The sequence below is a fragment of the Hirundo rustica genome, chromosome Z (genome assembly GCF_015227805.2).
Source record: "Hirundo rustica isolate bHirRus1 chromosome Z, bHirRus1.pri.v3, whole genome shotgun sequence".
In the NCBI taxonomy this organism is placed as follows: domain Eukaryota; kingdom Metazoa; phylum Chordata; class Aves; order Passeriformes; family Hirundinidae; genus Hirundo; species Hirundo rustica.
In genome coordinates this window covers 20,586,700-20,614,097 of record NC_053488.1, presented here as the reverse complement: position 1 = coordinate 20,614,097, position 27,398 = coordinate 20,586,700, and the positions used below count along the sequence as shown (strand labels likewise).

General features: G+C 53.9%; 3 protein-coding genes across 6 annotated transcripts in view; 2 read left to right on the top strand and 1 right to left on the bottom strand.

Annotated features, from left to right (window-relative positions):
• The first annotated feature begins 450 nt into the window (after positions 1-450).
• LOC120765728 (avidin-like) lies at positions 451-2,104 on the top strand. Its single transcript, XM_040090889.2, has 4 exons — positions 451-538; positions 1,059-1,269; positions 1,374-1,506; positions 1,883-2,104. Exons 1-4 carry the CDS (start codon positions 467-469, stop codon positions 1,914-1,916), a joined length of 450 nt encoding a protein of 149 aa, XP_039946823.1. The 5' UTR covers positions 451-466; the 3' UTR covers positions 1,917-2,104.
• Positions 2,105-5,069: 2,965 nt separating this feature from the next.
• CREB3 (cAMP responsive element binding protein 3) lies at positions 5,070-12,145 on the bottom strand. Of its 3 annotated transcripts, none has more exons than XM_040090754.2 (11): positions 12,097-12,145; positions 11,187-11,633; positions 10,417-10,625; positions 10,076-10,334; positions 9,744-9,856; positions 9,421-9,513; positions 8,805-8,911; positions 7,420-7,488; positions 7,179-7,263; positions 6,962-7,043; positions 5,070-6,508 (listed from the first exon to the last, which is right to left on the bottom strand). In XM_040090754.2, exons 3-11 carry the CDS (start codon positions 10,552-10,554, stop codon positions 6,168-6,170), a joined length of 1,287 nt encoding a protein of 428 aa, XP_039946688.1. In that variant the 5' UTR covers positions 10,555-10,625; positions 11,187-11,633; positions 12,097-12,145; the 3' UTR covers positions 5,070-6,167. The 3 variants fall into 3 exon arrangements, with proteins under 3 accessions (XP_039946688.1, XP_039946689.1, XP_039946690.1); XM_040090755.2 differs by having other exon boundaries at positions 10,417-10,554; XM_040090756.2 differs by lacking the exon at positions 12,097-12,145 and adding an exon at positions 11,963-11,985.
• Positions 12,146-12,576: 431 nt separating this feature from the next.
• Positions 12,577-27,398, top strand: part of TLN1 (talin 1) — a 35,541-nt gene continuing 20,719 nt past the window's right edge. The window contains exons 1-18 of one of the 2 annotated variants that reach the window (XM_040089283.1): positions 12,577-12,661; positions 18,693-18,856; positions 21,098-21,195; positions 21,430-21,559; positions 21,777-21,929; positions 22,217-22,359; positions 22,755-22,882; positions 23,371-23,431; positions 23,704-23,808; positions 24,126-24,281; positions 24,521-24,622; positions 24,831-24,907; positions 25,064-25,244; positions 25,932-26,045; positions 26,371-26,479; positions 26,658-26,866; positions 26,984-27,082; positions 27,276-27,326. In XM_040089283.1, the coding sequence (XP_039945217.1) occupies positions 18,727-18,856; positions 21,098-21,195; positions 21,430-21,559; positions 21,777-21,929; positions 22,217-22,359; positions 22,755-22,882; positions 23,371-23,431; positions 23,704-23,808; positions 24,126-24,281; positions 24,521-24,622; positions 24,831-24,907; positions 25,064-25,244; positions 25,932-26,045; positions 26,371-26,479; positions 26,658-26,866; positions 26,984-27,082; positions 27,276-27,326 (2,046 nt within the window). In that variant the 5' untranslated portion in view covers positions 12,577-12,661; positions 18,693-18,726. The remainder of the gene's footprint in view (positions 12,662-18,692; positions 18,857-21,097; positions 21,196-21,429; positions 21,560-21,776; positions 21,930-22,216; positions 22,360-22,754; positions 22,883-23,370; positions 23,432-23,703; positions 23,809-24,125; positions 24,282-24,520; positions 24,623-24,830; positions 24,908-25,063; positions 25,245-25,931; positions 26,046-26,370; positions 26,480-26,657; positions 26,867-26,983; positions 27,083-27,275; positions 27,327-27,398) is intronic. The other variant, XM_040089285.2, reaches the window with a different exon arrangement.

Here is a 27,398-nt window from a genome sequence, read left to right as displayed (position 1 = left end):
CAAAATTAGCGGCTGACCTCCAGTAGAGGCTGGAGAAATGTTACTGCTTCTAAAATGAGTAAGCTTTCCCTTCCATACAGTTCTGCAGCACCCTGGTCAGGCACTGGCCCCAGCAAAGCAGGGAGGGGGTAAATGTTGAAATAGGTAGTAATTTCCAGCCTTCGTGCACAGGAGGCAGACTCCCAAAGAAGGTATTGATACTTTCCAGGCTACTATAGGGCCTTATAAAAAACTTGTGCCCCTGCCCCTCTGCACAGTCGTGCTTATTCCTGCGTTCCTTCAGCCCTGGCCAGGTCATGCAGACCTCCTCACCTCCCTCGCCTGTCCCGGGCACCCTGACATCAAGCCATTCATCTCACAGCTGCCATCCTGGTGCTGGTGGGGCTCCAGTTACAGCCCTATAAAGGGTGCCGGGCTGCAGGGCTGGCAGGAGCTCTTAGCAGCCTCTCTTAGCAGCCTTGGAGCCATGGGAAGAAGCGTTTTTGCCCTGGTCGTCATCCTTGCCCTGGCAGTGTGTGTTGCCCATGTGGAGAGGAAGGTACAGGGACAGGTGGCAGTGGGGATGTGGTGCTGACATCCTGCTAGACCCCGAAGTCTGCTGCTGGGGCATCATAGCTCAACAGGGAGCCAGAGCTGGGCTGCTGAGACTGGTGGGAACAGCACTGTGCAGTGCTGAGGGAAGCTGTGACGAGGTTGAGAGGAGGGGACTGCTCCTGCAAGGATGCTTCTTGCTGCAGGGAATCATTCAGAGGAAAGCAGAGCCATACCCTAGAGAGCTCCTGATTTCCCCCCTAGAGTGTAGAGAAAGCAGTAGATCTACTGCTTCAGCATGTGGGTGGATGAAACCATCTAGGACAGAGGCTGAGCAATCAGAATGCTCTGAATGCAGAGCTCAGGCATGATTCTCACACTGAGATGGGTGATGCTGGGGGCACATCAGGTCTGTGGCACACCCCCCACTGCTGCAGACATCTCTGGGCAGTGCCAGGGTGAAGGGGTGGGAGCAGGATGCCCCCCTCCCTGCCTGGTCACTCTAACCCACAGCACCGTCCTTGCAGTGCCTTCTCTCCGGGTCGTGGCGGAGTGACACCAACTGCCGGATGGTTGTCTCCACCCTGGACAAGGACAACAGATTCTCCGGTTTTTACCTGCCGGGACCTGCCGCTGGCTACTCAGAACTCCTCACCTCACCACTGGAGGGGTCACAGCAAGACACAGGGCTGGTTCCACAGCCCATCTTCTCCTTCACTGTGAACTGGCGGCTCCGAGGTAGGCAGCAGGAGGCCATCATCCTGCAGTGGGGATGCCAGCAGGACTCTTTGGGGTGACTTTTTGCCTCATTGCCTGACTCACATCACCTTAAACCCTTCCAGACTCAGAGACTGCCCGGACAACTGTCTTCCTGGGCCAGTGCTATGTGGACACCAACGGGGAGGAGACCCTGCATGCCCTGTGGCTCCTGCGAGAGGCAGCCAACAATCCTGCAGAGGACTGGAAAGCCACCCGGTGAGTGCTGGGTCCCAGCTACTGCTCTGTCAGGGTCTCCTGCAACTCAGGCTGGAGGAGGGAGAAATCCCACAGGGTGAAGTGTGGGAGGACTGTGACGGTGGAATGGGCTTGTCACCAGTGATATGCAAGGGCTAACATGCCTCAGGGTGGGGGATCCCAGGATGGGGTCTGGCCACACAGGGCCCTCCCCGGGACCATCTTTCTGCTCTCCGCAGCAGGGAGAGAAGAGGAAAAGATGGCAGCACCTGGCACAGCCTCTGCTACAGGCAGAGGGTAGCTGTAGTAACCAAGTCAGCCACACAGTGCTCCACTTGGGTTTCCCCTCTACTCTCCACAGCACACATGACCCCATCTGATTTGGTGTTTTCTGCAGGACTGGCACCAGCACCTTCACACGGATAAAATAACAGCAAGTGGGAAAATCCAGCAAGCTCAGGACAGCAGGCAGTCCCTAGGCAGACTTTGCCTCCACCAACATGCTGCACTTGAGCAGTTCTCAGGCCAGAGCTTCACGCTTTCTTAGGCAAGTTCACCAGATGCAAAATAAAGGGTTTCTGTGGGGATGCAGGGCTTGGCTCTGTCTTCTGCCCTGCCTCAAGTTTCTGGGGTTTGTTTCACCCAGCAGCCACCCTCCCACAGGGAGGTTTCATGCTGCACTGGGACTGAAAAAGACAACAAGGCTGAGGGCAGCAGGGTCCCTGGGGATGGGGACTGTCCCAGCTCCCCTCCCTGGCAGCGCACAGCAGTACTGTGCCTGCAAACCTGATGATGTTGTGCTCTGGGTACCATGTCCCTCGGGGTCACTCCCAGATGTCCCTAGAGATGGGGAACAAACCGGGCTATGGTCAGGCAGAAGGATGAGGCACAGCCCCAGTGTGCTGCCGTGGCCAGTACAGCAGACCCTTCCCCGTGTGAGTGGAGCAGAGGAAGCTCTCGGGTGCCCGAATGCACGGGGCGGTTGCAAATGACTCTTGCAGAGCCGTCAGCCTCCGGTTCCCAGCCCCGGCGGATGTGCAGCGGTGGCCGGCTGCCAGCTGCCCTCCCATCCCAGGCCTGGGGAAAGCTCCCAAGTACCCCGCCCCTTCGGCAGGGCTGTGTCCCCCGAGTAATGCATGGGGGTGTGTTTCCAGCCAAGACCCTGATGTCCAGACACAGCCAGGGAAAGAGAATAGGGGAAGGGCGCATCTGGCACTGGCTGGACTTTTTTAGGCATCACAGCATGACCTCTCTGCCTTGTGCCTTAGACACTTTGCCAAAGTGGTCCTAACACGACCCTTGGGGCTTCAGCAGGCCCAGGGCTGAGGTGGCCAGCTGTGAGAGCTGGGAGGAGGCAGTGGCTCCATCACTGTATTTCTAGTTGCTTTTTAAACCATTTTTCAGATTTCTGTTAGTTTTTCTGTTTACCCAGCAGCTGGTGCTAGTGGATAAAAATAGGATGGATGATGACACAGGATGTAGATTTCCCTTGAGGAGGTGGATATATCTTGTTTCTGCTACTGACTGAATTTTCCGTCTCTCTGAGAAACCCTAATTAATTAAAAAAAAAAAAACAGGCAAACCTGATTCCTTTAAAGCCATGATCAGGAAGTGTTTTGGAGCCCAGAACTTCCTTGGCAAAAGAAAGCAAATTTCATTTTATGCTTTCACAATTTTCAATACGTCACTATCATGAACAGGAGAAGATAACTCTGATACTTGAGGAGTCACTAAGTAAAAAAGATTCTGTTTCCATCTGGCAACACCCATCTGTGACTTTGCCAAGGACTGTCCAGGATGTTTTGCCTGAAAAGCTCATGCTTCCAGTCTGCCAGTGTAGTCCCACAATGCTGACACAGGCACTTGCTGGTACACAAGGGAGACACAGGATGATTTGGGCTAATAGAGGTAACAAGGTGGGTATGCAAACTGGGACCACACCACTGACCTAAGGCAAAGTGTGGGGCTGTGTGTGCATGTAAGCAGTACCAGTGTTCATGCAGACAATGCTCTGATCCCTGCAGCACACTAGGAAAAAGAACAGGGACTGCATCAAAGAGGACAAGGAGGGTGGCAGGAATATCAGGGGGCTCCTGCTCCTCTGCTTGATACAATAAAGTCCTCAGCCAAAGGACTCATTATGAGCACTTTTACCATTGCTGCCCTTTAACCCATGGCATGAGGTCCAGGCTGAACTTCGTTCCTCTCCCCAGCTCAGAGCTGCTTGCTGTGGGACTGGCGCAGGAACACAGAAAGCAATGAAGAATAGCAGGCCTGGGTCATTACGAGCTGAGACCATGGAGCAACCCTCCCCAAGACTCCCAGCTCCTGGCTCCCAGCCTGCTCTCCCAGCGTTATCTCCCTTCCTGACATCTGGCCAAGCAAGCCAGACTGCTACAAAGCAATACTGACCCCATCATACCCAGGCAAACACCAGCTCACGCGGCTGCTCCCAACTTTGCTGGCAACACCACCATTGTATTACTTCACATGGCTCATTCGATATTAATTTGTGCTGGGTCAGGGACACTGTGTAGCATCTGTGACACTACACACTCTTGAACTGCAAAAAAAATGAAACTAAAGGCGGAACAGGCCATTACACTCTGGCCTTGAACTGCAAAAAATGAAACTAAAGGGGGAACAGGCCATTACACACACAACCCTGAATTGCAAAAATTGAAAGTATTGTGGGAACAAGACATTATGTACCTTGGCCTCAAACCACAAAACATTAAACTAAAGTGTAGATGGGGTCCGAGATATTCCTGATGCCATGCACACCTCCTGGGCTAAGAGTTCCAGTAGTTCCCTGGTGATGCTCAAGGGCTTTTAGTCCTGGCAGGGCAGTTATGACACAGCCATGTTGGGAGCGTGCTGCTATCTGTCCTGAGGCAGAGGCCCTGGGCAAGCCTCTCCTCGGCTGTTTCCCCTCCTGACACAACGTTGTCTCACACCCTGTTTGTTTTTGCTCCCTGGGTGGGATGCAAGTGTGAAGCTTCCTGCACTCACTGCCTTGCTGAGCTGCCATGCCTCCAAATCTTACTCTGGGCGCTGCAGCCTGACCTCAAGGTTTGCCAGTGCCTCCTGTGGACCAAGTGACCCCAAACAGACCCAGAGACAAGCCTGAATTTAGCAACCTCACAGCAGGCAAGGCCCACCCAGTGGCTGTTGCAGCACCCTGGCTCTGCTCCACTTCCTGCGATTGTGCAGCTCCCCATTACGAAAGCAGTGGTGGAGGCTGACACTGGCTCCTCACGCTTCCTCCAGGGGAAGCTGCTCACTTCCGCAGCGCTGGGGGCTTGTGTCTGTGTGGTAGGTGCTGAGCGCTCACCACACAGACTTTCCTCCAAGAGTGCTTTCACACCCTTGAAGCAGGGTGAGAGCAGAGCACCAGCCCTGCAAACCCACGCTGTGCCTCAACAAGCCCCTCAGCACATCCAAAGCCATGTGGACTTCCCCTGCATCAGAGGGACAGCCCCTGAGCCTCCCCTGGGCTTCTCCCACAAGGCTCCCTGCCCCAGGTGCAGCCCACAGCTTTCACCCAGAAGCCCAGCACCTTGCCAAAACAACCAGAGTGGACATGGTCACACACCATTAATATTTATTTAGTCTCTATTAATGAGGAAGCTATTAATTATTGTTCTGATCCAAATTGAAGCTATCCCTGCTCATTGCATGGGGAACTGGAGTAGATGACCTTTAGAGGCCCCTTCCAAGCCAAACCATTCTATATGACTCTACGGAATGTCCTGCAGTAGGACCAGATCTCTACAGGTACCGCTAAGCCGCACTCTGGCAAAGACACTGCTCACCAGCTGAAAGTGTTTCTGTTCAGCCCAGAACCATTGACTGGATCACCAGCCAGCACAGCAAGGCTTCGGCACACAAAGGACACAGCTTTGAAACTGTCCTGTAGCCAGGAAAGCCTTCAGAAGAGCAAGCAGCTCTGTTTGCTCTATGAACATGCTGCCTCAGCAGTTTGGCTCAAAGCATACCTGCTCCCTGAAGCCCAGAAGTCTGCAGGACATGAAAGACTCAGCTCTTACAGCAGGCAAACAGCACACACGGCTCAGGAAGGACTCCACATTACCTTCTCTAGCCAGGCTGGGAGCTGTGGTCATGGCTCAAAAGCTAGCAGAAACAGGCGACATGCTGGGTCTGTCGCAGCAGAAGGCAGGACTACTCCTGTGAGAGCACTGAGGGTCAACTTGCTCCCTCACTCGTAGAAATCAGGCAGCACTACACGATTAAGGGGCAGTGACATGGGACACATGTTTGGGGCCACAACACAGACTAAGAAGTACCTGTTCATCTCCAGCTGGGCAGTGAAGAAGCAGGGCAGTGGCCACCACCACCAACTGCATCCAGTCAGACCACATACTGGCACCTCAGTCCACCTGCCTCCATCCTCCCTGCCACAGCCCATCCCCACAAGCCATCAGCAGCCATGTGCAAGCCACATCAGCAGCCATAGTGAAGTTCTCAGAATTTTCTGTCCCTTTTCAGATGGATTCTAATAAAACATGTCAGAATGATTTCTCCCTGATAAACCCTTTGAGTTGGTGGCAATCAGGAAAGTATTCAGAAGAAACTGCTTGGATAGATAATCTGTTAGTGCAGCTACATCCCTGCCCCAAGGGATGCCCAGTATCATCCCAAGGAGCAGGACGCAGCATTGGTCACATCTCGTTGGCATGGTGCTGCTGGATAAGAACTCTGTCAGGGTGTTCCACCCACTCCTGACCCTTGGATTTCCATGGCACCAGCACAGCTGCTGGCAAAGGGTCACTCTGGTGCAGGCCTGGCTCCGAGCCTGCTGCTGCCGGAGGGTCAGAGGATGAGTTGCTGTTGAAAGATCTGGGACTGGAGTTAAGTGGACTTTGCTCCTCTTCCCATGACTGACTGAGGTTGCCTGACAGCAAGGAGTCCCCAGGCTCTGGGCTGAAGCCCTCTAGCTCAGTGTCATGCTGCACATCAGGTGCACCCTGGTTTGGAAACTCGCGGATCTGCCGTGACAGCACTGTAAGAGAGGTAGAGCCAACACTGTCATTTCCAGCTTCCCACCCTCCTGTGCTGAGCATGGAGCCACCACAGAGCCCAGGAGAGAGGACAAACTGTTTAACCAGGACTTCCTCTTCCCAGGGGAGGCAGCAAGAGGATGCTGCACAGCTGCCAGGCACAAGCACGGTTTGTGCTCCAAGAGGGACAGGAACTCTCCTGTCCTTGCACCGCCCCTGGCCCAGGGCCCTGCTTCCAGGCAGGCCTCTGCAACAGGACTAAGAAAGAGTCCAGAGCTGGGGCGAGACAGCAAGCCAAACTTCATGGTCATCCCAGGCAAGGGGATGCTGAGCTCGAAGTGCCCCCAAGTTCAGGCTGTCTCTGGGGAAGGTGCTGTGCTCTGAAGGGCAGCCATTCACCTGGAGCCACACCTCAGCCCCAGCCCGGGCACCTCAGCTGCAAGCTGGGCACTCACCCTTGAGCTCCCGCTGTGGCTCTGCACTCCCTGGTGAGCGGATGCTGGGGGACAGAACAAGGCAGAAGGAGAGAACCACGATCTGGAAACAGAAAGAACAGCATAGATCTCAGCAAAGGAGATGGAGGGGCGTCACTAAATGCAACAAATGCCTCTCTCCCAAACTTGTGAGGACAGCAGAGACACCTCCACAGACACTGGGGCTGAAGCCACTTACCATGGTGCAGGTTTTTCTTCTGGTAGTTTTGGGCGCGGACCGTCTCACCAAGGCCTGAAGTTTCTGCAACTGCCTGAGCAGTGACCTGCAGGAGAGGAGGAAACGCAGGTTAGCACAGCAGCTGGACCTAGAGCTGCACACTTCCCTCCACCCTTTGCAGCCAGGGACAGGCCACAGTCCCGAGAAGAGGAACAACCTTGCCCACCACCATCTCCTGCCAAACCCAGTAAGACAAACTCACATGTTCTGCTTCTGCAACTGCTGCACCTTCTTCTCCAGTTCATGGTTTTCAGCTGTGCAGGCTGCCACCCTTCCCAGGAAGGATGAGAGGTGTGGGGGAAAAAGAGAGAGATTTTGTTGGTCAAAAGCGGAGACTTCACAAGAGTCACCACCTCTGGGTGGCTGGGGCAGACAAAATGGTCCTGGGGTCCACCTGATATCACCTGCAGCAAAGCCTAGAGAACACCACTTCATACCAGATACGGGGAGGGATGAAGCCCTGCCAGTCCTGCAGAGAAGCTGTTGACTAAGCCTAATGGATGCTCACTCCTAGTGGCACACCAGCCCTTCAGATCTGAGAAATCAGGCAGCATTACTAACTAATCTGACCTGCAAAACACATTTGACCTTGCAGGTTGGCTATCTGGCTTGAACAGAGCGAGCTCTGGGACATCTCCAAGGACAAGAGCACCAGGCAGGCTCTACCCTGATGTTCAGAACCTTCTGCAGAGAGCTGTTGCCCCACAGGGCCAGCCTCACTTTCTGCCCAGAGTGGCATGAGCCCAGCAGCCAAACAGCACAGCAGCCTGTGACAAGCACCCCCTGTTCCTGGACCTGGTAATGTGGTCGGCACAACTGAGGCCACACAGGAAGGGAGCAGCCATTCTGTTACCCACCAGGTCATATATTCATTCCCTTCCCCTCGTTATCAGGCCCCAAAGGTCCTGCGCAGCAAGTACCAAAACAAATAGATTTCTTCTTCTCCTCTATGCTAGCCTGAAAGTCCCTGGGCACCAGGTTCTTCCCTTACCACCCCTGAAGGTCGCAGGAGCACAGCCAGCTCTGTGTTGCTGACAGCCCTACCACAGAGCAGGGAAGCACAACGGCACAGAGTGCACTGTCCACAAAAATCCACCAATAAGAAAGTCCTAAGGGGCACCTTGGGAGTAGAATTTCTGCTGGACAGTTCAGGACCCCTCTGCTCAGGGACACACCTACCATTGCCTGCTTCCTCCCATGACCGAGACCGAGGCCTGTATCCTTTGTATCATTTTTGAATCTATGTTAGGATCATTATATTAATACACAGAACCATCTATTAAGATCTGATCCAATCTGCAGAGGGCCCGGGTAACTAGGAATTTTAAGTTAAGATATGTTGGAATGCAGGTGATTAGAAATTGTAAGTTGATAAATCCTGTATTACACTGCTTATAGACTGTACTACATTGTTCTGCTTTTAGAAAAACTATGCCATTATAATCACAAATCCTCTGCTATCTGTTCTAATTGTAACATGATAGGAAAATGAAATTCTGATTGAAACTACAATTTAGTGCCATCATCATTTTGCCAAGGATTCCTAAAAGAACATCAGTGTCGTATTACACCGCTGTGTGACCATACCTGTTTTCCAGGCCATCCACATAGATCTTCCTCCGGCGACGACTATCCTGAGCTGCCTGCTTGTTCCGAATCTTACGACGCACTTTCCTAAGAACTCGCTCCTCAGCCTGCAAGGACCATCTCATTAACAGCAATCCCACGGTGTTAGCAATCCCACCCTCTTAGACCACCCACACATCTCAGTGCCCAGCCAAATTGCTTGTATCCTCTGTCCTTTCCACACCACTGAATAAACTGCAAGGCAAACCCTGGCCTGCTGTTGCAGCCAGCAGCTTCCATAATGTAGCAGAAGTAAGGCACACCTAAGGGAAATGAAAAGCACACAGCTCACAAGCCACGAGGCAAGCAGGAAAAAATAGCTGGAGGCACTTGTGGTGTAACTGTCTCCTGCAACCCATGAGCAGGGAGACTGACAGCAGCCAGAAGCTTCTGTGCACATGGACAACACTCTGGACTCAAAAGGAGGAAAAGGACACCAAACCCAGATGAACACTGCCCTGAACACAGCACCTAGACAACAATATTCTCATCAAGGTACTGTCCTGTAGTTTCAAACCCCTACACTACCTGACACATTTGAGTGGTCTAAGTCTATTTGATTCTAGTGAGGACTCACTTTGGTCAGTGGCAGACAAGTTGGTAATGTAACACCTTCTTTCTCCAGGAGCTGCTTCTCCTCCTCTGTCAAAACCAGCTCTGGGAAGTCAGACTAGCAAAGAGCAAAAATAAGCCTACTGAGAATGCAAAATACAGAAGTTCACTCCGGAGTCCACCCCGGGTCAGAGAGGGCATGCAGCAAACACAAAGAACTGGAATCAGCTCTCCCAAAGCAGTGTCATGTTCTCCGTCAGAGATACCCCTCATATGAGCCAAGTCAGAAGAGAAGGAGAGATGTGAGCAGAAGCAAAGACAGGGATCCACAGGCATGGGAGTCAGTACCTGTACAATGGCTCCAGGAACAAGCTCGGACTCATCTTCCACAGCAACAGCAATGAGGGAACTAGTGCTCTGTCCCAGTGCCTCGCTTGCGCCTTCCAAATCCACCCACGCCCCTGGGGAAGGAAAGATGAGTCAAATGCTGGGCCTCAGTGAGGCAGCACCTGACCAGCCAGCTTTGAGTAGCATGAAACAGCAATTTTACAACAGCAGAAAGGCTCTACTCTCGGCTCTCTCCATTACTGCCTGACATCCACCAAAACAAACCAATATGGGACTGCTCTTCTCTTTCCTGCCTGTAGCCAGGGCAGAAAGAGTCCATATACATCACTCACCTAGCTCAATGGTAACATCTCCTTCTGCCATGTCAGACTTCACACTTCCCAGTGCAGGCCAGTCCTGGTGAAGGGAGTAGTTATGATCTACCTGCACAATGTCTCGGCTGGCAATATTGCTACCAAGGGAATGGGACAGATGCTGATCCTCAGAATTGCTGCTGTCATTGCTGGCAGGCAAATAACTGAGCCTGTCTGGTTCATCTTCTAAAGGGCTCAGCAGTGAGCTGATGAAGTCATCCATCTCCTTGTCCAGGAGCTGCAGAGGAACAGCTTTTAGTCAGCAGGGAGACAAACCTCCTAAACCTCAGTTCAGCAGCAATTTCCCACAAAGAACTCACCTCAGGCATTGGCAGGCCCCAGTCTTCCAGCAGACCATTCTGCTCCCCTGGGATTTCAGGGCAGGGAGCATCATCCTTCAGGAGAAAGTCAAGCAGATCCCCATCTGCCAGGGCACCCAGCTCCTCCGGGCACGACATCTGAGCAGGACACCCGAAGAACTGGAATCAGCTCTCCCAAAGCAGTGTCACAGGCACAAAGTGAGACAAAGCTGCAACAGGAGACACCAGCCTTGCTTTAAGGTGTCCCTCAGACCCTACAGACAAATTATCTCCATGCAATGTCAACTGTAGGGATGGCCAGTTCACAGGCACTTCTCCAGCAAGGCTGTTAGAACACCACTCGTGACAACAATACAGTATTTTCCCCACAAGGTTATTGTGACCCTGCCACAGAGCCATGCTCCACCCAGAGCATAAAAGCTGCAGGAAGGAGAGGAAAAGTGAAATAATCCCAGACTTAATGGTGTGGAGAGCATGCAAGATTCTGCTGCTCCACAGAAGCCTGAAGGTGCCATATCTCCTGGTGTGCAGCCAGCAGGGAGAGCTTCCTGTCCCAGTAAAATTAAGAGCAGTCTTTGTTGAGGTTTTAACTAAAGGGATTTCGTTAATGATTAAATTATGATCAAATTCTAAGTAATTGATGACTGAACAGAAATTAAGTGGTAATCAAATGGTGATTAGCAATCACCTGTAATAAGTAAATAGACGTATATACAAAAATGTCACTAGGACACAATATATCTTTAGGCTGAAAGTAAAATGCTCCTTACCTCACTGCAGAGATCAGACACCAGTAAAGCGTCTCTCAGCCCTGAGGAGTGATCAGGAGAGCTGCCCCTGCTGCCAGGAAGGTCAGGGCTCGGCAGCACGAGAGTGGCAGAGCTCAGCGGCTGGAGGCGGCCGCAGGTACTTAGAGGGCAGTGAGGGACTCGCAGCCAAACACTGCCCTGGCGCTTGTGCACCTGGACGGCTGTGGCAGCTTCAGCTTTGTCCGGTCCCAGCTCGGGCTGCTGCTGTTATGTCCAGACAAGACATGGCCCAGGAGCCTCGGTCCCTGAGGAGATGTGGCCTCGCATGGCTCTCACTGGGATCAGCCTGGCCGGCTCGTGGGCGATGCCTGAGACAAGGCACCGCTCAGGCTGTCAGAGCGCAGGCATCCATCGCACCTCTCCATCAGCACCGCCAAGCTTTCACATCTAGCTGTCAGATGTCACAGCCTGGGGAAAAAAAAAAAAAAAAACCCAAACAAAAAAACAACCAAAAAAACCAGAATACTACCAAAAACACCTGAAACCCCACCCCAAAACCAGAGGACCAGGGTGGTCCCCTGCCAGGGCTGCTGTGCCAGCTGACTGGGAGGAGGGCTGTCAGCAGAAAGTGGATCAGCAAGAGGAAGAGGAGCTGGGCAAACCCGGGCAATGCCAGGGCCCATGGCTTCCGCAAAATCGGAGGAGTTTCCCCCCAGGGAGCGAGTGCCGGGCAGGCACAGGAGGAGCAGGTTCGGCAGAAGGAAGGGTGAAGGAAGCGCAGGGGCCAGGACACCCACCCGAGAAGAACCAAGCAGCCCCTCTCAGCCCAGCCCCGGCCGCAGGCCCGACCCCGGATCTCCTGATCCCCGGACCTCCTGGACCCTCCTAGCAGCGGACCCCCGGTCGTGGCCCCCGGGCTCCCGCCCCATACCTCAGCCCCGCCGCTCCCAACGCACCGCGGTGACGTCACCCCGTCTCCCGGCGGGCCCCGCGCGCCCCGCCCCCTTCCCTCCCGCGCTGACGCCCCGGTCCCCCATTGGTCTGGGGATGGGGGGAGGGGGCGGCACGTGGGCGGCGGGAGCGCGCGCGGGCGGTGGGAGCGCGGGACGGGTGGGGAAAGGAGGGGAGACACGGGTTGAGGGGAGGGCGGTGGGCTCGGGGTCATGCGGAGCTCCGGGGCTGTCCCGGGGCGGGCGGGCGCCTGGAGGTGCGGTGTGGTGTGAGCAGCGGGCGGAGCGTGGCCGTGCTGCGCGGGCGCGGAACCGTGCCCAGCCCCGGGGCGGCGGGTCGGGCCGCGTGGTTACGGAGTAGCGCTGTCCGTGGGAGCGGGATGCCCGTGGCGCGGTGTCCAGGCGGAGGACAGCCCCAGGGCACCGTGCGGGGCCGCGCCGTGTCCCGGCGCATGCGCGGTGGGGGGGTGGAGGGAAGCGGGCGGTGCCGGCGCTCAGCTCCCCTCAGTGTCGCGGGGCCGCCGCGCTGCTCCTGCCCGCGCAAAGGTACGGGGACGGGGGACGGAGGTGACACGGTGTCCCGGTAACCGGGGAGGGGGTGCTGCGGAGTGGGGTTCTGCGGAGCGGCAGCGCCCTGGCTCTCGGGGGGCCGCCGGAAACGGATGTCCCGGGGACCCTGCCCCGCACCCCGCCCGGTAAATGGCGGGGAGGCAGGGAGGAAGTAGCTTCCCGGTTACCCGGGCTTGTCCGCGGGGCTGCAGTGGCCCGGGGAGTTCCGGGGTTCACTCAGGCTTTGGGGCGTGCCTAGATCGCCCGTGGGGCCGGGGCCACCCGAACACCGACGCCCACCGGAGGCTCCGGAGAGCACGGGCTGGCGCGGCCACGTTATCCCCGGCCCTGCTCTTGCCCTGCTCCTGCCCTGCTCCACCAGGCCTGGGCCTGGAGTCCGCCCGGGTCAGCATCCCCAGCTCGGGAGTCCTTGGGGACCGAGCTGGACGAGCCTGGCCGTGGCCAACGGGCTGTGGACCGTGGGGCGACCTTTGGGGCAGGCCAGGCGCGGCTTTTTCCCCGGTACCCAGCCCACCCTGCTGGGACGTGGGGAAAAGCAAACGGCAAGGGTGTGTGTGTGTGTTCTGTTGCGTGGTTTTGGGTGGGGACACGCGGGCACAACGCTCCCCATAGCCACACCGAAGCCAGGGAGTTCACCTCAACAGTTCCCACCAGGACAGGCAGCTAGCCATAGGCCCCGGATTCCCGTGCAGGGTGGGACTGGCCCAAATCGGGCAAGGCCTGAGTCCCCACCATGTCCTGGCCGAAGCAACTAACCAAGCAGGGGGAAACGCTGCCCCGTCTTCTGCCCGTTCCCTGGTGGATCCTGCCCGAGCCACTGCAAGCTCCCCATCCCTTTGAATCTGCCGGCAGGATGTCTACATGTTTCTACCGTGGCTTCATTGCTAGCTGTTAGACCCATATTTGGTAACGATAATTGTTTACTCCCTTCTCTTTCCCCGGGCCTCGCTGCTGAGAAGGGGAGGGCACATATTTTTAGGATCTTTAGTTTTGCCAAAATCTGTGAGTTGCCCAGTAAAGGATCCAGACCACCTGCCTCTCCCTAGGTCATGGGGTGAAACCCTCCAAGTGCTAAGTGAATCTGTGATGGTGTGTGGGGAGCACTAGCCAAGCACTCAGTTTGCTTGCTGAATGGCAGTGGCAGGAATCTGGTGCTTCCCGAAGTGATGTATCCCGTTAGATTGAGGGAAGGAGGAGTGGGAAGACTGAGGAAAGGGGAAGAGGGTCCTGAGGGATGCTGTTCTTTTCAGAACTGAGCTTTGCTGTCTGCTTGGTGAAGTGACCTCAAAATGTAGCCACGCTCTCATCTTTCATTTTTCTGCCTGTCCAGCAGCACAGTGCTGGGCAAGTTTCTTGTGGGAAGTGTGGGTGCCTGGATCAGGGCACCCAGTGTCTTTCAGAGGTCACGATAGCATCCACTTCACCTCAACCCCTGCTATTGGAGTCCTGTGCTAGAGAGTGAGCTTGCTGAGGGTGCAGGAGAGGCTGCAGCTGGAGTCGCACTGACCCCCCTGCAAGCCTTTGTCATGGGCAGTGTGTTTGTGCCATGGTTTGCGCTCCATGCCTTTGGAGGTCAGGGGATGCCCAGCAGAAGCAGACAGGATGCGAGATGTGTGTGAAATGCGGGCAGTTAATGACCAGAGCTGCTTCAGCTCAGTGCATGTAAGCAGGCAGGCAGCAACTGTGATCCTCCAGCCCAGCTGCCCAGCCCCTGCCCATTTCCCATGCCGAATAGGCCTGCCCTCCCTGCATGAGTGAGGGGATGCTCCTGTCCTAGCCGTGGAAAACGGCAGAGTGGTCACAGGTGTGCTGTGTCTGGCCTTGACAGCCTCTCATGCTCTCCAGGAGCAAACTTGGTCTCAGCTGGAAGAAACCGTCCTCCCTTCTGGTGTGGGCATGCAGCTGGGAAAGAGGAACTGTGCTGAATGGTCTCAGCAGCGTGTGACACTAAACCAGCCGGGGCAGCTGGCTCAGCCTTCCCATTGGTGCAGGGCTGAGCCCTGTCTACCTCAGTGCCTGCTGTGGCTGTGTATACTGGTCCTATACTGGAGAACAGAGGACAACCCAGCCAGAGCCTAGTCTGGTTTCTTTCCAGCTTAATTTTTGACCCTGTTGATGGTGCTGGACTGCAGATGCTGACATGTCAGCCAAGCTGCTGCTGCAGGCATTGCATTTGCGTGGCCTGGTATCTTCCTGGAGGTGCCAGTGGCTGTACTCACTGGGCTGTGCCTGTGGAAAACCTCGGCACTGGGATGGTTTACAGCTGAATAAGCTTCCTGCAGCCAACTCCTAGCCCAGGGGTGGTCTGCAGTGGGGACTTTCCCAGGTAATATTTGGTATTGCCATAAAAAAAAGAAGGAAAAAAACCAAACCGGATTACCAAATCTCTTTCAGAGTATCCCTTAAGAGAGAGTGTAATAAAAATGGCAGAACTGTTGCATTTGAAGATTTGCAGCTTTTTCTGGAAACTCATCACAAGTGTTCCAGCTGTCTTTAGTTGAATTTTGGTTGATTTTTTGTCTTTTAAGGCACAAACCCTCCCCCTGTAATCGTTACTGCAGCAGTGAAGTCCGACAGAAATACAGCAGTTCTACCATGTGAGCAAAACCTCACTGTCAGTGGTCTCTGGCAATGACACGGTGGTTCCTTGAGCCCTGCCTGCACTGACTGTGCCCTCAGGCAGAGCCTGGATGCCTCCATCACCTTGTTTTTGCTCACCTTTCATGGGGTGAGATGGAGGAAGTCTCAACAGCTCGTGGGGGAAGTGATGGGACCCCTTCATCATCTTGGGATCGGCTCAGAAACATGCCCATGGTTCAAAACGGGTTGCACACAGCTTGCTATAAAAGGCCGAAGTGGGTTAATCCAGCTGCTCTGGTGCCTTATCTGACTTTGCATACTGACAACATGATTGAGAATAGGTTTGACTGAGAATGGGTTTACTTTTTCTGGAGGTGAGCCAGCAAAAATTTGGTTCATTGAGACTTGGTTTGTTTGAGTTTTTTGGTATTTTTTCTTTCTAGGAGGACAGCTTAAGTTTCACTGTCCTTTTCCTTTTTTCTTTTTCTGTTTTGCGCTGCCAGGCTCCCACGCTGTCTCATTTTAGCCCAGCTTTTCTCCTTCCACATGGTTCCCAGAGGAGAGAGGTCTGTGGGGGCTGAGCCCTGCACTGATGCCCTCGCACCAAGCAGCAGATTTACAAACCTTGTGTGATTAATTGCCATGTTTTGCTGACAAACCTCACTCTGGCTTGAGGAGGTGTCCTTTTGCAGCAGGGAATGTTTCTGCTCTAGACACTGCTGTTGGGAAAGTTCAGATGCTAGAGCCTGTATTTTTTCCGTAGAATATGGAAATTGAAGTGAACCATCTCCCTTTTCCCTGAGGTCTTCCTTGATGTCATCAGCTTCTTCCTTGCTGAGCTCTGTCTTTTTTTTTTTTTTTTTTTTTTTTTTATTTTTTTTTTTTTTTAGTGTTTGAGAGTGGAAAGGCTTGAGTGGCCATCTTCTTGTGGGGTCTTGGGAAGCACAGTGACCTCTGTGAAGGGTGTGCTAAGGGGTGCCTCTGGTGCAGTGCCTGGTTTTGAGTGGCTTTGTGAGGGCAACAAGAAGGTGCAGAAATAGTGCTAGATGCCCTGGCTCCTCTCAGTTCCTCTCTACTGCCCAACATCCTCCACTCCTTCCTCTGTGGTCTCTGACCTTGTCTTGTCAGTGGCATGTTCTCCTTTTCCTGCCAAGGGATGGAAAGCAGCTTTATGCTCAACTTGAGAACATTTTTAGATGTAGAGAAGATGGCCTGGTGACCGCAGAAGCCTGCCCTGCATATAAAATACTTGGAAAACCCTTTCCATGACACGGTGTTCTTCGTTCATTCAGCTCCACAGCTTTGCTAGTGCTTCTGGATAGATGGCAGTGGCACAGGCGGGTGCCTCTGCCACCTCCTTCCCTCTTCCCATTGGGCTCTGGAGCTGAAGTGCATTTCATTCCTCAGCAGCGGAGACAGTGGGGGCCACGGGCCTCCGCAGAAACATTGCAGAATGGCTCAGGAATGCAGAGCTGGAGCCGCTCCATGTGCTGGCGGAGGCGGCACGCTCCTTGGTCTCTGCCTCCCACCCCGCACTACCAGTGTGGCTTTATGGCCCTGCAGGAGCAGGGCCCCTGCCCTCTGACTTGCTCCTGGCCAAAACTGGACACAGATCCTGCCGCTAGGCTGCTCAGGTCTGTGTTTGGAAGCCTGCACTGGTGTACCCCTGCCCAGGGGGACCAGAGCTGGCAGTGCCAGGCAGGGATGCACAGACTTACCAAGTGCTGCTGCACTGTGAGGAAAGCTGCCAGCACATTTTGCCCAAGAACTTTCCCGGGCCAGGCTGAGGGTGCAAGATCAGCTTTACCTGACAGCCATAATAGGAAGTCTGGTAGGAGCAAATCAGTCTAAAAGAGAATAAGCAGATGTGCATCCCACCAGTGTTCTTGCCTCTTCCTGTCACTGGAGTTTAAGGACATGGCATCCTGGGTCAGCAGAACTGGGGACTCCCTATGTATGAGCAGGCTCTCAGGGAGGGGAAAAGGCATGTTACTGCTAGAGAGCATCAGGTTGGGGCTAGACAAGGACAGGGAATGCTGAGAAGGGCATGGGCAGGAGCAAAGGACTTGGTAGGGGCCCCTGAGGTGTTTGGCAACCTGGGAAAGCACTGAAATCTGTTTCGCAGTGGGTAGACCCAAAGAGAAGGGCCCTAATAAACTGCATCAGGCACTTGAGGCACTTACTTCTGCTACTTCTCTCAGCTTTTACTCTGCAATACAGATGTTGCAGTTCTACAGATTATGTGTTATTAAAGCTGGTGTTTTGGAGCTCTCTTGAGGAGCACTTGCTCTGAAGCTGCTCTATGCAATCCTTTAAGCCTGCACTCTGGAACTACCTGAAAGGAGGTTGTAGTGAGATGGGGGCCAGTCTCTTCCAAGCCTGCAGTGAGGGGACAAGAGGAAATAGCCTTAAGTTGAGAGACAGGGAAAGTTCAGATTAGGTATCAGAAAAAAAAATATTTCATTGTTAAGGTGATGAGGCATTGGAATAGGTTGCTCAGGGAGGTGGTGGAGTCACCATCCCTGGAGCTATTTAAGAGGCGTCTGGATCTGGTGCAGGGTGATAAGGTCTAGTGATTTAGGGGTTACTGTGGTAGTGCTACATGGGTGGTTGGATTGGGTGATCTTCCAACCCTGATGATTCCATGATTCTATTCTGTGAAGTGAACCTTCAAGCTGTGCCCAGCTTGAGTCCTTTTTCAAAGGACATGGTGTTGTTCTTGCATGCTGGTGCAGTGAGACCTGCCACGGCTGGTCCCTTGCCCTTCTGTGCATCCTCCTGTGCCCTGGGTTGGTGTGGTATCTGCTGCCATAAACCCTGATCTCAGGAGCACTCCTGGGGTGTGAGTGGTGCTTTTCACAGGTAATTGTATTTAATGTGTGAATTCAATGCCTGATGCCCTTATGTTGCCTCCCGGCATAGCTTCAGGCTTTTCCATCCCTCTGTTTAGGCTGCCAGCTCAGCGCTGTCTGCTGGCAACATGAGGGGTCCTGATAGCTGGAGCGGGGCCCTGCCAGCTTTGGGTCAAAGCTTGGTTTTCCTCTTGTGGCTTCTGTGTCATGGCAGGTTTATTAATAACCCCTTCCATCATGCTTTCACAGCTTATCTAGTGTGCAGCATATCTAGAGCAGCCCGCTCAAGCTCACTTCCTCTCCCTGGCAGTGTCTCTGTTGTGAATACCAGCTGTTGTCACTCCCGCATGGAAGCAGGACCTCAGGACAAGGAGTTAGAGGTCCCAGTGCTGGTCTCAGGTCCCAGGGTCTGGAAAGTGTGACCTCTCACAGGTTCACCAGCACAGGCTATAGCCCTTGCTTGCCCCGGGAAGCTGAGTCCTGGCTTTCAGGTGCTGCTGAAGGCGGAGAGAGCAAGCACACTGCAGGCTGCTGGGATCAGCAGTAAGAGCTCACCCATCTGTCTCCTCTGGCAGGTGACGCAGGAGAGGGGACAGCCCAGCTGCCACCATGGTTGCCCTCTCGCTGAAGATCAGCATCGGCAATGTGGTGAAGACGATGCAGTTTGAGCCCTCCACCATGGTGTACGACGCCTGTCAGATGATCCGTGAGCGGGTGCCTGAGGCACAGATAGGACAGTGTAAGTCCATGGTGGGATAGCTGCCATGCCAGGGCTGTCTTGGCTTAGTTCCTAGCATTTCACTTGTCTCCCTTTTCTTTTCTGTCTGTGCCTCTGTGGCACTATCCCAGAGAAGTGGGGCAGGGGCACCAGGGTCCAAGTTCTCTTGCCCTGTTGATGTGAGGGTCTGAGCTTCTCAGACTCCCTCCTCAACACTCCAAAAGAACGTGTGTGTGTTTAGATGTTATGAAATCACATTTGGAAGTAAAATAACTCTTTAAGCATTTTGAGTCCGCTGCCCTTTCTGTCTTTGCTCTTCTGTCCTGCTTGCATGCATCACCACTAGCTAGGGCTGTGTGGGTTTAAACAGTTGCAGGGGTCATAGCAAACATTAATAAAGCATTTGAGTTAAGTTTTCCTTTCTCGGGATATATATAATCTCCACTGGGTCTGTGTCCCACTGGCAGCCCTCCACCAGACCCATGTTGGCACTCCATTACCTTTCTAGGCTGCCTCAACTCCAGTATTTTTTGCTGCTGCTCGGCTCACAATTTAGCCTGTGTCTCATGAGCTCATGATGTGACTCACACCCACGCGGATGTGGCCTGTCCCCATCATGGATAGGGGGGTTGAACCTCTGGGATGCTGTCTCAGGGACTCTCTTGAGTCCCTGCAACCCCTGTGCCACAGAGGAGAGACAGCAAAGTGGAGGTCAAGAGTCGTGGGAAGAGGAGGGGGAGTGCAGCAACATCTGGGAGCAGCACATTCCTTGAGGTTGAAAGGAAATGCCTTCTCGCGCCTTGCCCAGCTGGTCAGCAGTCCAGCAGACCATGGCTTTTAGCTTCAGCAAGGGACTGGATGTCTCTGGATATGCAGGGCTATAGTGGTGTTGGAAAGAGCATTGCATTTCCTGCTGCTGGGTGTGAGCCAGCCTGTTTATAAAAAAAGCAGCAAGGGGAAGGCCTTAAAGGGAACTTCTTATTCCTGCGTTCCTTTTCAGTTGCTCACAGCCTTTCTTTTCCGATGTGTTCCTTGCAGCTTTGACTTCTCTTTGCTGTCCTTACACACAGGCACTCAGGCTCCTTTTTTGAGCTGCCCAGATTTTTTTTTTTTTTTTTTTTTTCACATTTGGGCTGGGGGAGCTTCGGTGTAAGTTTCCATCTCTGCTCTTGCTCTGTCTCAGGAAGTGCCTCTCCCCGCCCAACCCGTGGATCTGGGGCAAGCTGCTCGGTTTTCAGTGCTTTGGACTTATCCGCTTGGAATTTGCTTTGAAAACAGTTTGGTTGGGTTTTTTTGGTTTTTTGGGGTTTTTTTACTTCAAAAATAAAATGGCAAGCTTTCATGATTTTTCTGCTCCCTATTTAGTAGGATCCTAATAGCAGTGTTAGCTAGGCAAGCGCAGGGCGGCTCAGGAATTTGTCCCTCCCCAAAGAGAGCTGCCAATAAGATGACGAGTTATAAACATAGCCAACCAAGACAGCCTGCGGTGCAGGATTGTTGCAGAGGTGGAGAAAGACCTTTCAAGGGAAGGGCCAGGCGTGGTTCTGGCCCCTTGCTACAAGAAAACAGCCATGTCCTTGTGGGTCCAAGCTGGGGAGCCACTCCCCAGGCTCCATCAGCAGCTCTTTCACCAGGTACCCCACCCTGAGGGAGCAGGATTTGGTGAACGATATTTACTCACCACCTCTGACACCTTGTAAGCCTTGAGCCCATTCTCCTTCAGTCTCTTTTGCAAAAAGAGGAGTCCCAGCTCCCCCAGTTCCTCACACCAAGGTTTCATCGTTCAAATTGTCTCTCTGTATCTTTTCAAACTGAGGAGTTTTCTGAGTAGATGCAGATCCTACCACCAAAGAATACTCAAGGTGTGGATTGCCTAGATTTTATAGACCAGTTCCCAGCACCTTCCTGGTGATCCCCAGCATTTTACTACCTTATTTTTGTGACTACTACACATTGCAGTGAAGATTTCAGAGAGCTGTCAGCCACAACTGCAAGTTTTTCCTTCTGTTGTGTCAGTCAGTTCAGAGTTCAACGATGCACAGGCTGCTGCAGATGATTTTTCCCATAGATAACTGTGGTAAAACCTCAGAGCTTGCGTTCCAGCTTTGTTGCCCACTCATTAGGTTTAGGCTTCAGCGTTGACAGGGCTGCTGTGCTTCACACACTCAGCTGCACCAGTGCATATCTGTCAGCACAGAGTGGCATCTTAAGGGCCCTGAGCTGCTCAGGACTACCCTGTCAGAGACTTTACCTATTTTTTAGCCAATGATTTTGGGCTCTTCCTCTCGGATGAAGATCCAAAGAAAGGGATCTGGCTGGAGGCCGGGAAGGCTCTGGACTACTATATGCTTCGCAATGGGGTAAGTATCCATCCCACATCCTTCCAGCTGCATCCTTTGCTCTGTGGTCGGATGTCTTGCTTGCAGCGTGGCGGTGGTCTGGGTGCCTGCTGTGCTGCTTTGCGTTGCACCCTGCAGCACGCCCTGTCACCCCCACAATTGCACCAGGCAGGGGGGAGCTGTTGGCCTGATGGTGGGGTGGGGGTGCCCTGCCCTGATGGCACTGCTGGTAGCTGTGCTCTGCTGTGCCTGCAGGATACCATGGAGTACAAGAAGAAGCAGCGGCCCCTGAAGATACGCATGCTGGACGGGACAGTGAAAACAGTGATGGTGGATGACTCCAAAACTGTCACGGACATGCTCATGACAATTTGTGCCCGGATTGGTGAGGAGAAGACAGCAATGGGGGAGGAAGAAGGGAGGTGGGGAGAGAATGGCAGAATCTGACAGGCTTCTGGGGGAGCAGCAGCAGCTCTGTGGCAGATGGCCTGGCAGCAGGGGTGTCTGAGGGGTGTGTGACACTGCTCTGCATCCCAGTGTTGCTTCATGCTCTGTGTTTGGCGGAACAGTCCTTCTGAGTTTAGTTCTCTGCTCTCCTGCAGGCATCACCAACTATGATGAATACTCACTTGTACGGGAGATCATGGAAGAGAAGAAGGAAGAGGTTACTGGCACCCTCAAGAAGGACAAGACCTTGCTGCGAGATGAGAAGAAGATGGAAAAGCTCAAGCAGAAGTTGCACACAGATGATGAGTGTAGGTGTCTGGGTGTGCTCGCAATGGGGTCAGCCTGTGCTGTTGGCCTTGGGGAGGGGAGCAGGGACCCCTGTAAGGGGAAGAGGGTGTGGAGAGGAGCATGTGGATGAGGGAACATGTGCCCACACTCCATAGAATACCTCCTTCCTGGGTGCCCAGGGCAGAAGGGTGAGAGCTGGGATGCATCAGGCAGACATCCATTTCTTGCTCAGCATGAGCAGCCCTGAGGCTGGGACCATCCATTGCCTTGGTGCCTGTCCCTGTTCACATCCTGGCATTGTCTGCAGTGAACTGGCTGGATCATGGCCGGACGCTGCGTGAACAAGGCATCGATGACAATGAAACTCTGCTGCTGCGGCGCAAGTTCTTCTACTCTGATCAGAACGTGGACTCAAGAGATCCTGTGCAGCTCAACCTGCTCTATGTGCAGGTACAGCTTCCCAGAGCACCTGGTTCCTCTGCCTCCTGCCAGTGTCTGACAAGGCTGGTGGCTGAAGGTTTTGTCAGGAGCCATGATGGGGGGGTACTTTGGCGTACCCGCTTATGTCCTGGGTAAGAGCCACCACTGGCAATCCCAGCCCTATCCTCTGCGTACTCCAGAGCTCCCCAGGGAACCCCATGTCAGCTCTGTCTGGTAGGAACCATCCTGAAATCCTGCCACTGTTCCTCTTCCAGGCTGTAGGGAACAACCTGGTCCTACATACTCCTGTTTCTCAGAGCCACTTATTTTAAATCTGTAAAACATATTGTGCTTGATATGGAGGAGAGCAGTGACAGGGCTGCCTGGCTGCCCAGCCCACAACAGTGTCTTCTATTCCCACACAGGCTCGTGATGACATCCTGAACGGTTCCCACCCTGTCTCCTTTGACAAAGCCTGTGAGTTTGCTGGCCACCAGTGTCAGATCCAGTTTGGGCCATATAACGAGCAGAAGCACAAGCCAGGCTTTCTGGAGTGAGTGTCCTGGGGAGCCCCTGGGCTTTTCTTGAGGCAGCTGGAGCACCTTTGCAGCACCCAGCGCCACATTGCCTTGTAGGTCTCTGTGGGGGTTTGGGTGCCTCTGGTGCAACCCCTCTGCTCCCCACAGCACAATGCCCAAACATAAGGATCCACACCAGCTGCAAGGGATGCCAGCCCCCCATCCTGTTCCCTCTGGCAGCCCTATAGGGACATGCAGTCTGCTGCTGTGGGGGTGGCCCCAGCACACCCTCTGACCTGCCTTACTGCTGCACAAAGGGGTGCATTCTCAGCATCACAGCTAGGGCAACTCAAGGACAGCTTTCATAACTGCAGCAATCTCCTACATTCTTACTGCTTCCAAAAACTTCCAGCTTGTGTCCTGGCAGGGGCCTATTTGAGGCTTTGGGTTGGACTTGTTCATAGTCAAGGACAGACACTGGCTTTGGGCTCTGCTGACAACTCACTTGGCTGTCTCTTGGCAGGCTCAAGGATTTCCTGCCCAAGGAGTACATCAAGCAGAAAGGAGAACGCAAGATCTTCATGGTATGTGCAGTGGGGAGGCTAAGATCTGGACTTCTTGTTCCTCCTCACTAAAGGTTGAGGCGCTCCTGTCTGAGGAGGTAGCACACAGCAGTCTGGTGGGTGAGAAACAGGAGCAGGAGCTGTAGGTGGGCAGACAAGGCAGCTCCTAAGGTCTCAGAGATCAGAGCTGGGGCAGAGGATGCTGGTGGGGAAGGGAGAGCCCACAAAGGCTGTGCAATGTTGTCAAGGCAGGACTGTGGAGCTGTTGCAGTGTTCTGTCTTTGCTGTTGCAGGCCCACAGGAGCTGTGGGGACATGAGTGAGATCGAAGCCAAAGTTCGCTATGTGAAACTTGCCCGTTCCCTCAAGACCTATGGGGTCTCCTTCTTCTTGGTCAAGGTAGAACAGCTGCTCCCCTGGTCCCACTTCAGACTCACCAAAATTCTGCTTCTTCAATGTCCATCTGCTGTGTCTGCAGCTGCTTCAACCTATGTTGCTCCATTTTTTTCTGCATCTCCCCTGTTGCATTTCCCTGTGCACTGCCTTCCTACTCCTTGGTTCATGCTTTTTCTCTTTGTTGAGCTATGTGTGATAATTGTCACCACTGGAAAGTGTGGCCTTGCGTGTGTTTTGGTAGCTGTGGCAGACCTCAGATGTCTCTGCCTTGATGGGTCCATCTCAGGGATAGCCCACAGCCCTTCTGTTGTGGCCCACAGGAGAAGATGAAGGGGAAGAACAAGCTGGTGCCACGGCTGCTGGGGATCACCAAGGAGAGCGTGATGCGCGTGGACGAGAAGACCAAGGAAGTGATTCAGGAGTGGAGCCTGACCAACATCAAGCGTTGGGCAGCCTCGCCCAAGAGCTTCACCCTGGTAGGGTCCAGCACTGGTTTCCCTTGCCTCCTCCCCACTGGTGCCCCTGTTGGGGGGCTACTCTCACTCCAGTCCCTCTCTTGGCTGTTGCTCCATGGTGGCACAGCCTTGCCCTCCTCTGGTGCCTCTCCCAGCACTTGCTTTGGAGGCTGGCACTTGGGTGCTTAGTGCATACCACAGGGGCTCAGGATGGCCGCCAGTGCCCTGCTCCGGTGCTACCCTGTGCCCTGCTGTTGCAGGATTTTGGAGATTACCAGGATGGTTACTACTCAGTGCAGACGACAGAAGGGGAGCAGATCGCCCAGCTGATTGCTGGCTACATCGATATCATCCTCAAAAAGGTGAGGCTATGCTGAGAAGTGCACTGGTAGCCCCTCTTCGGAGAGGCATACAGAATGTGCCTTCCAGCTGCCTCCAAACAGCCATTGGCAGATGGTACTGTTGGGGAAGCTGGAGGCAGGGCAGGTGGACCCTGTGGCCCTGGTATGGTGTCTGGGCTACAGGAGGAGGGGGGGGCTTGAGGGTGTAATTTTCTCTTTCCTTTTGCAGAAAAAGAGCAAGGACCACTTTGGACTGGAGGGTGATGAGGAGTCCACTATGCTGGAAGACTCTGTGTCTCCAAAGAAGTAAGTCTTCCAGGAGCAAGGCAGCTGCCTAGAAGTTGAGTGGAGAGTGTGCTCCAGTGAGGCTTGCAGCACAGCAAGGAGGAGGAGCTGCTGCTCCCACAGAGCCTGGGGCCAGCACTGTAGCGTCCCTTTACCTGGTATTTCTACCCTTTTCAGGTCGACAGTCGTGCAGCAGCAGTTTAACCATGTAGGCAAGGCAGAGCTGGGCTCAGTGGCCCTGCCAGCCATCATGCGGACAGGAGCTGGAGGGCCAGAAAACTTCCAGGTGGGCACGATGCCACAGCCTCAGCTGCAAATCACCAGTGGCCAGATGCACCGAGGGCACATGCCTCCCCTGGTAAGCTCTCCTTACGCTCACCGTATGGCACAAACTATGAGAGGTGGTTGTCAGACTTGTGTAGACCAATCTGTTTGGATCCATGACCAAGGCATTGTCTTGGCTGTGAAGAGGAGAGGCACTGTGCCACTGGCCTTGCATGCTTGCTGGCCTGGCTGAACCGGCATCCTCCTGAGCCTTCTCGGCAAACTTGAGCCACACCCCAGCATTTCCATCTGGATAATGACTGCAGCTTCTAATTCAGGTTATAACTGGACAGCCCCACTAGATCTGTGGTTTGCAGCAGACTCAATACCATGTTTTGGTGCCCCCATCTTGTGTGCAGCTGGGGCACAGGAGATGGGGGGAGCACTTGGAAAAGGCCATGAGGAGGCTGATTTCTTTTACTATATGCAGCCTGGTGTGGGGGCTTGCTGTGAAAGCCTTGTGGGATCTCACAGCATCTTCTCCCCACTCCCCGAGAGCTGTTTAACTGTGAGACTTTATTGTAACCATGGTGGGATGAAGCATTTTCCAGTGGGAGGTGTAGAGGGGAGTCTCCCTTTTTGCTAAGTGTGCCCCACTTTGGGGAGACCTGCCTAGAGCAGTGCCACCAGCAGCACGTTGCAGAGGAGCATTTGAGCCAAATGTGTAATCCTAGATTCCAAGCCTTTGGCATATCTCACGCAGTCTGTCTCTGTGTTGCAGACCTCAGCCCAGCAAGCGCTGACCGGCACTATCAACTCCAGCATGCAGGCTGTGCATGCAGCCCAGGCCACGCTGGATGACTTTGAGACCTTGCCACCTCTTGGGCAGGATGCTGTGAGTGCTGGGTGAAGGTGGAATGCTGGGGGTGGGCCTTGCAGGAAGCTGGGCTGGGTAAGGCTGGCCACCTTTGCAAAACTGTTAGCTGCTCCTGGGAAGATCTGCCAGCTGAAAAGAGATGGAGTTGTATCGCACTCTGTGGGCAGACATGGAGGGGACACTTGGTCGTGTTGTTTGGTCAGATTGGACTAGAGAATTTGTGTGGTTACAGGACTTCCGTCTCTTTTCTTTATATCTTCTTCTTTCCCCTTCTCTTTGTGAGTGTATGTGCAGCTACTCACCACTTCTGCAATCATCTCCTGATCCTGTTCTCCCCATTCAGGCATCAAAAGCTTGGCGCAAAAACAAGATGGATGAGTCGAAACATGAGATCCACTCCCAAGTAGATGCCATAACTGCTGGCACAGCCTCAGTTGTCAACCTCACTGCAGGTATATGGAGAGTTGGAGTAGAGGGATGCCCCAGTTCAGAAAAATGCTTGATCTCTCTTGTCTGAGCTGAAGGACTCCTGCTTCCTAAAAGGGAAACCACATCAGTGACAGGTGTGGGGATGCTCTTGGAGCATCATTTGAAACACATCCCATCCTGACTCCTCTCTTCCCTGTGCAGGAGATCCAGCAGACACGGACTACACTGCCGTGGGCTGCGCCGTCACCACCATCTCTTCTAACCTGACGGAGATGTCTAAGGGTGTGAAGCTGCTGGCTGCGCTGATGGAGGATGAGGGAGGGAATGGGCGGCAGCTTCTGCAGGCAGCCAAGAATCTGGCAAGTGCCGTATCAGACCTGCTGAAAACAGCACAGCCTGCCAGTGCTGAGGTAGGGAGCTGGAGGGGCTGTGGGACCAAGAGGAAGGGGGAAGCCAAGGGAAACCACTGAGTGAAGTTTTAAGGCTTGCTCATGACCCTCTTGTCGATTTTGCTTCATTCCTTGCAGCCTCGCCAGAATCTCCTGCAGGCTGCTGGCCTGGTGGGGCAAACCAGTGGGGAGCTTCTGCAGCAGATAGGAGAGAGTGACACTGACCCTCGGTTCCAGGTGAGTGCAGCCAGCAGCAACCAGGGACACCCACTCCCTAAAACCATCAGCCTTTGCACAGGACCTCACAGGAAGGGTCCAGGCTGAACATTCACCGGTGCCTGGTGGTGACTTTATGAGGGAGGTGACAGGCCATTGCCCATCTCTGTCTCTAGAGTGATGTAACACTTCTTACCTTGTGGATTCTGTATAGATCCCAGAAAACCGGTGTGCTTGGATCCTGCCTGCCTCTGAACCAAAGACGGTAAACAGGCCTGTAGGCTTGGCTTGGTACTCCCTGCCATCTCGAGTGAAGGGGGCTCATCTGGGAAAGATC

Excerpts from the sequence above, each read along its gene's own strand:
- CREB3 (XM_040090754.2), bottom strand. The coding sequence starts at position 10,554 with ATGTCGTGCCCGGAGGAGCTGGGTGCCCTGGCAGATGGGGATCTGCTT. Across the intron at positions 7,264-7,419 it reads CAGTTGCAGAAGCAGAACAT|GTCACTGCTCAGGCAGTTGC; the intron begins GTGAGTTTGTCT and ends CCTCTCCTGCAG. Across the intron at positions 6,509-6,961 it reads GCCACAGCGGGAGCTCAAGG|TGCTGTCACGGCAGATCCGC; the intron begins GTGAGTGCCCAG and ends CCTCTCTTACAG.
- LOC120765728 (XM_040090889.2), top strand. The coding sequence starts at position 467 with ATGGGAAGAAGCGTTTTTGCCCTGGTCGTCATCCTTGCCCTGGCAGTG. Across the intron at positions 539-1,058 it reads TTGCCCATGTGGAGAGGAAG|TGCCTTCTCTCCGGGTCGTG; the intron begins GTACAGGGACAG and ends CCGTCCTTGCAG. Across the intron at positions 1,270-1,373 it reads TGTGAACTGGCGGCTCCGAG|ACTCAGAGACTGCCCGGACA; the intron begins GTAGGCAGCAGG and ends AAACCCTTCCAG.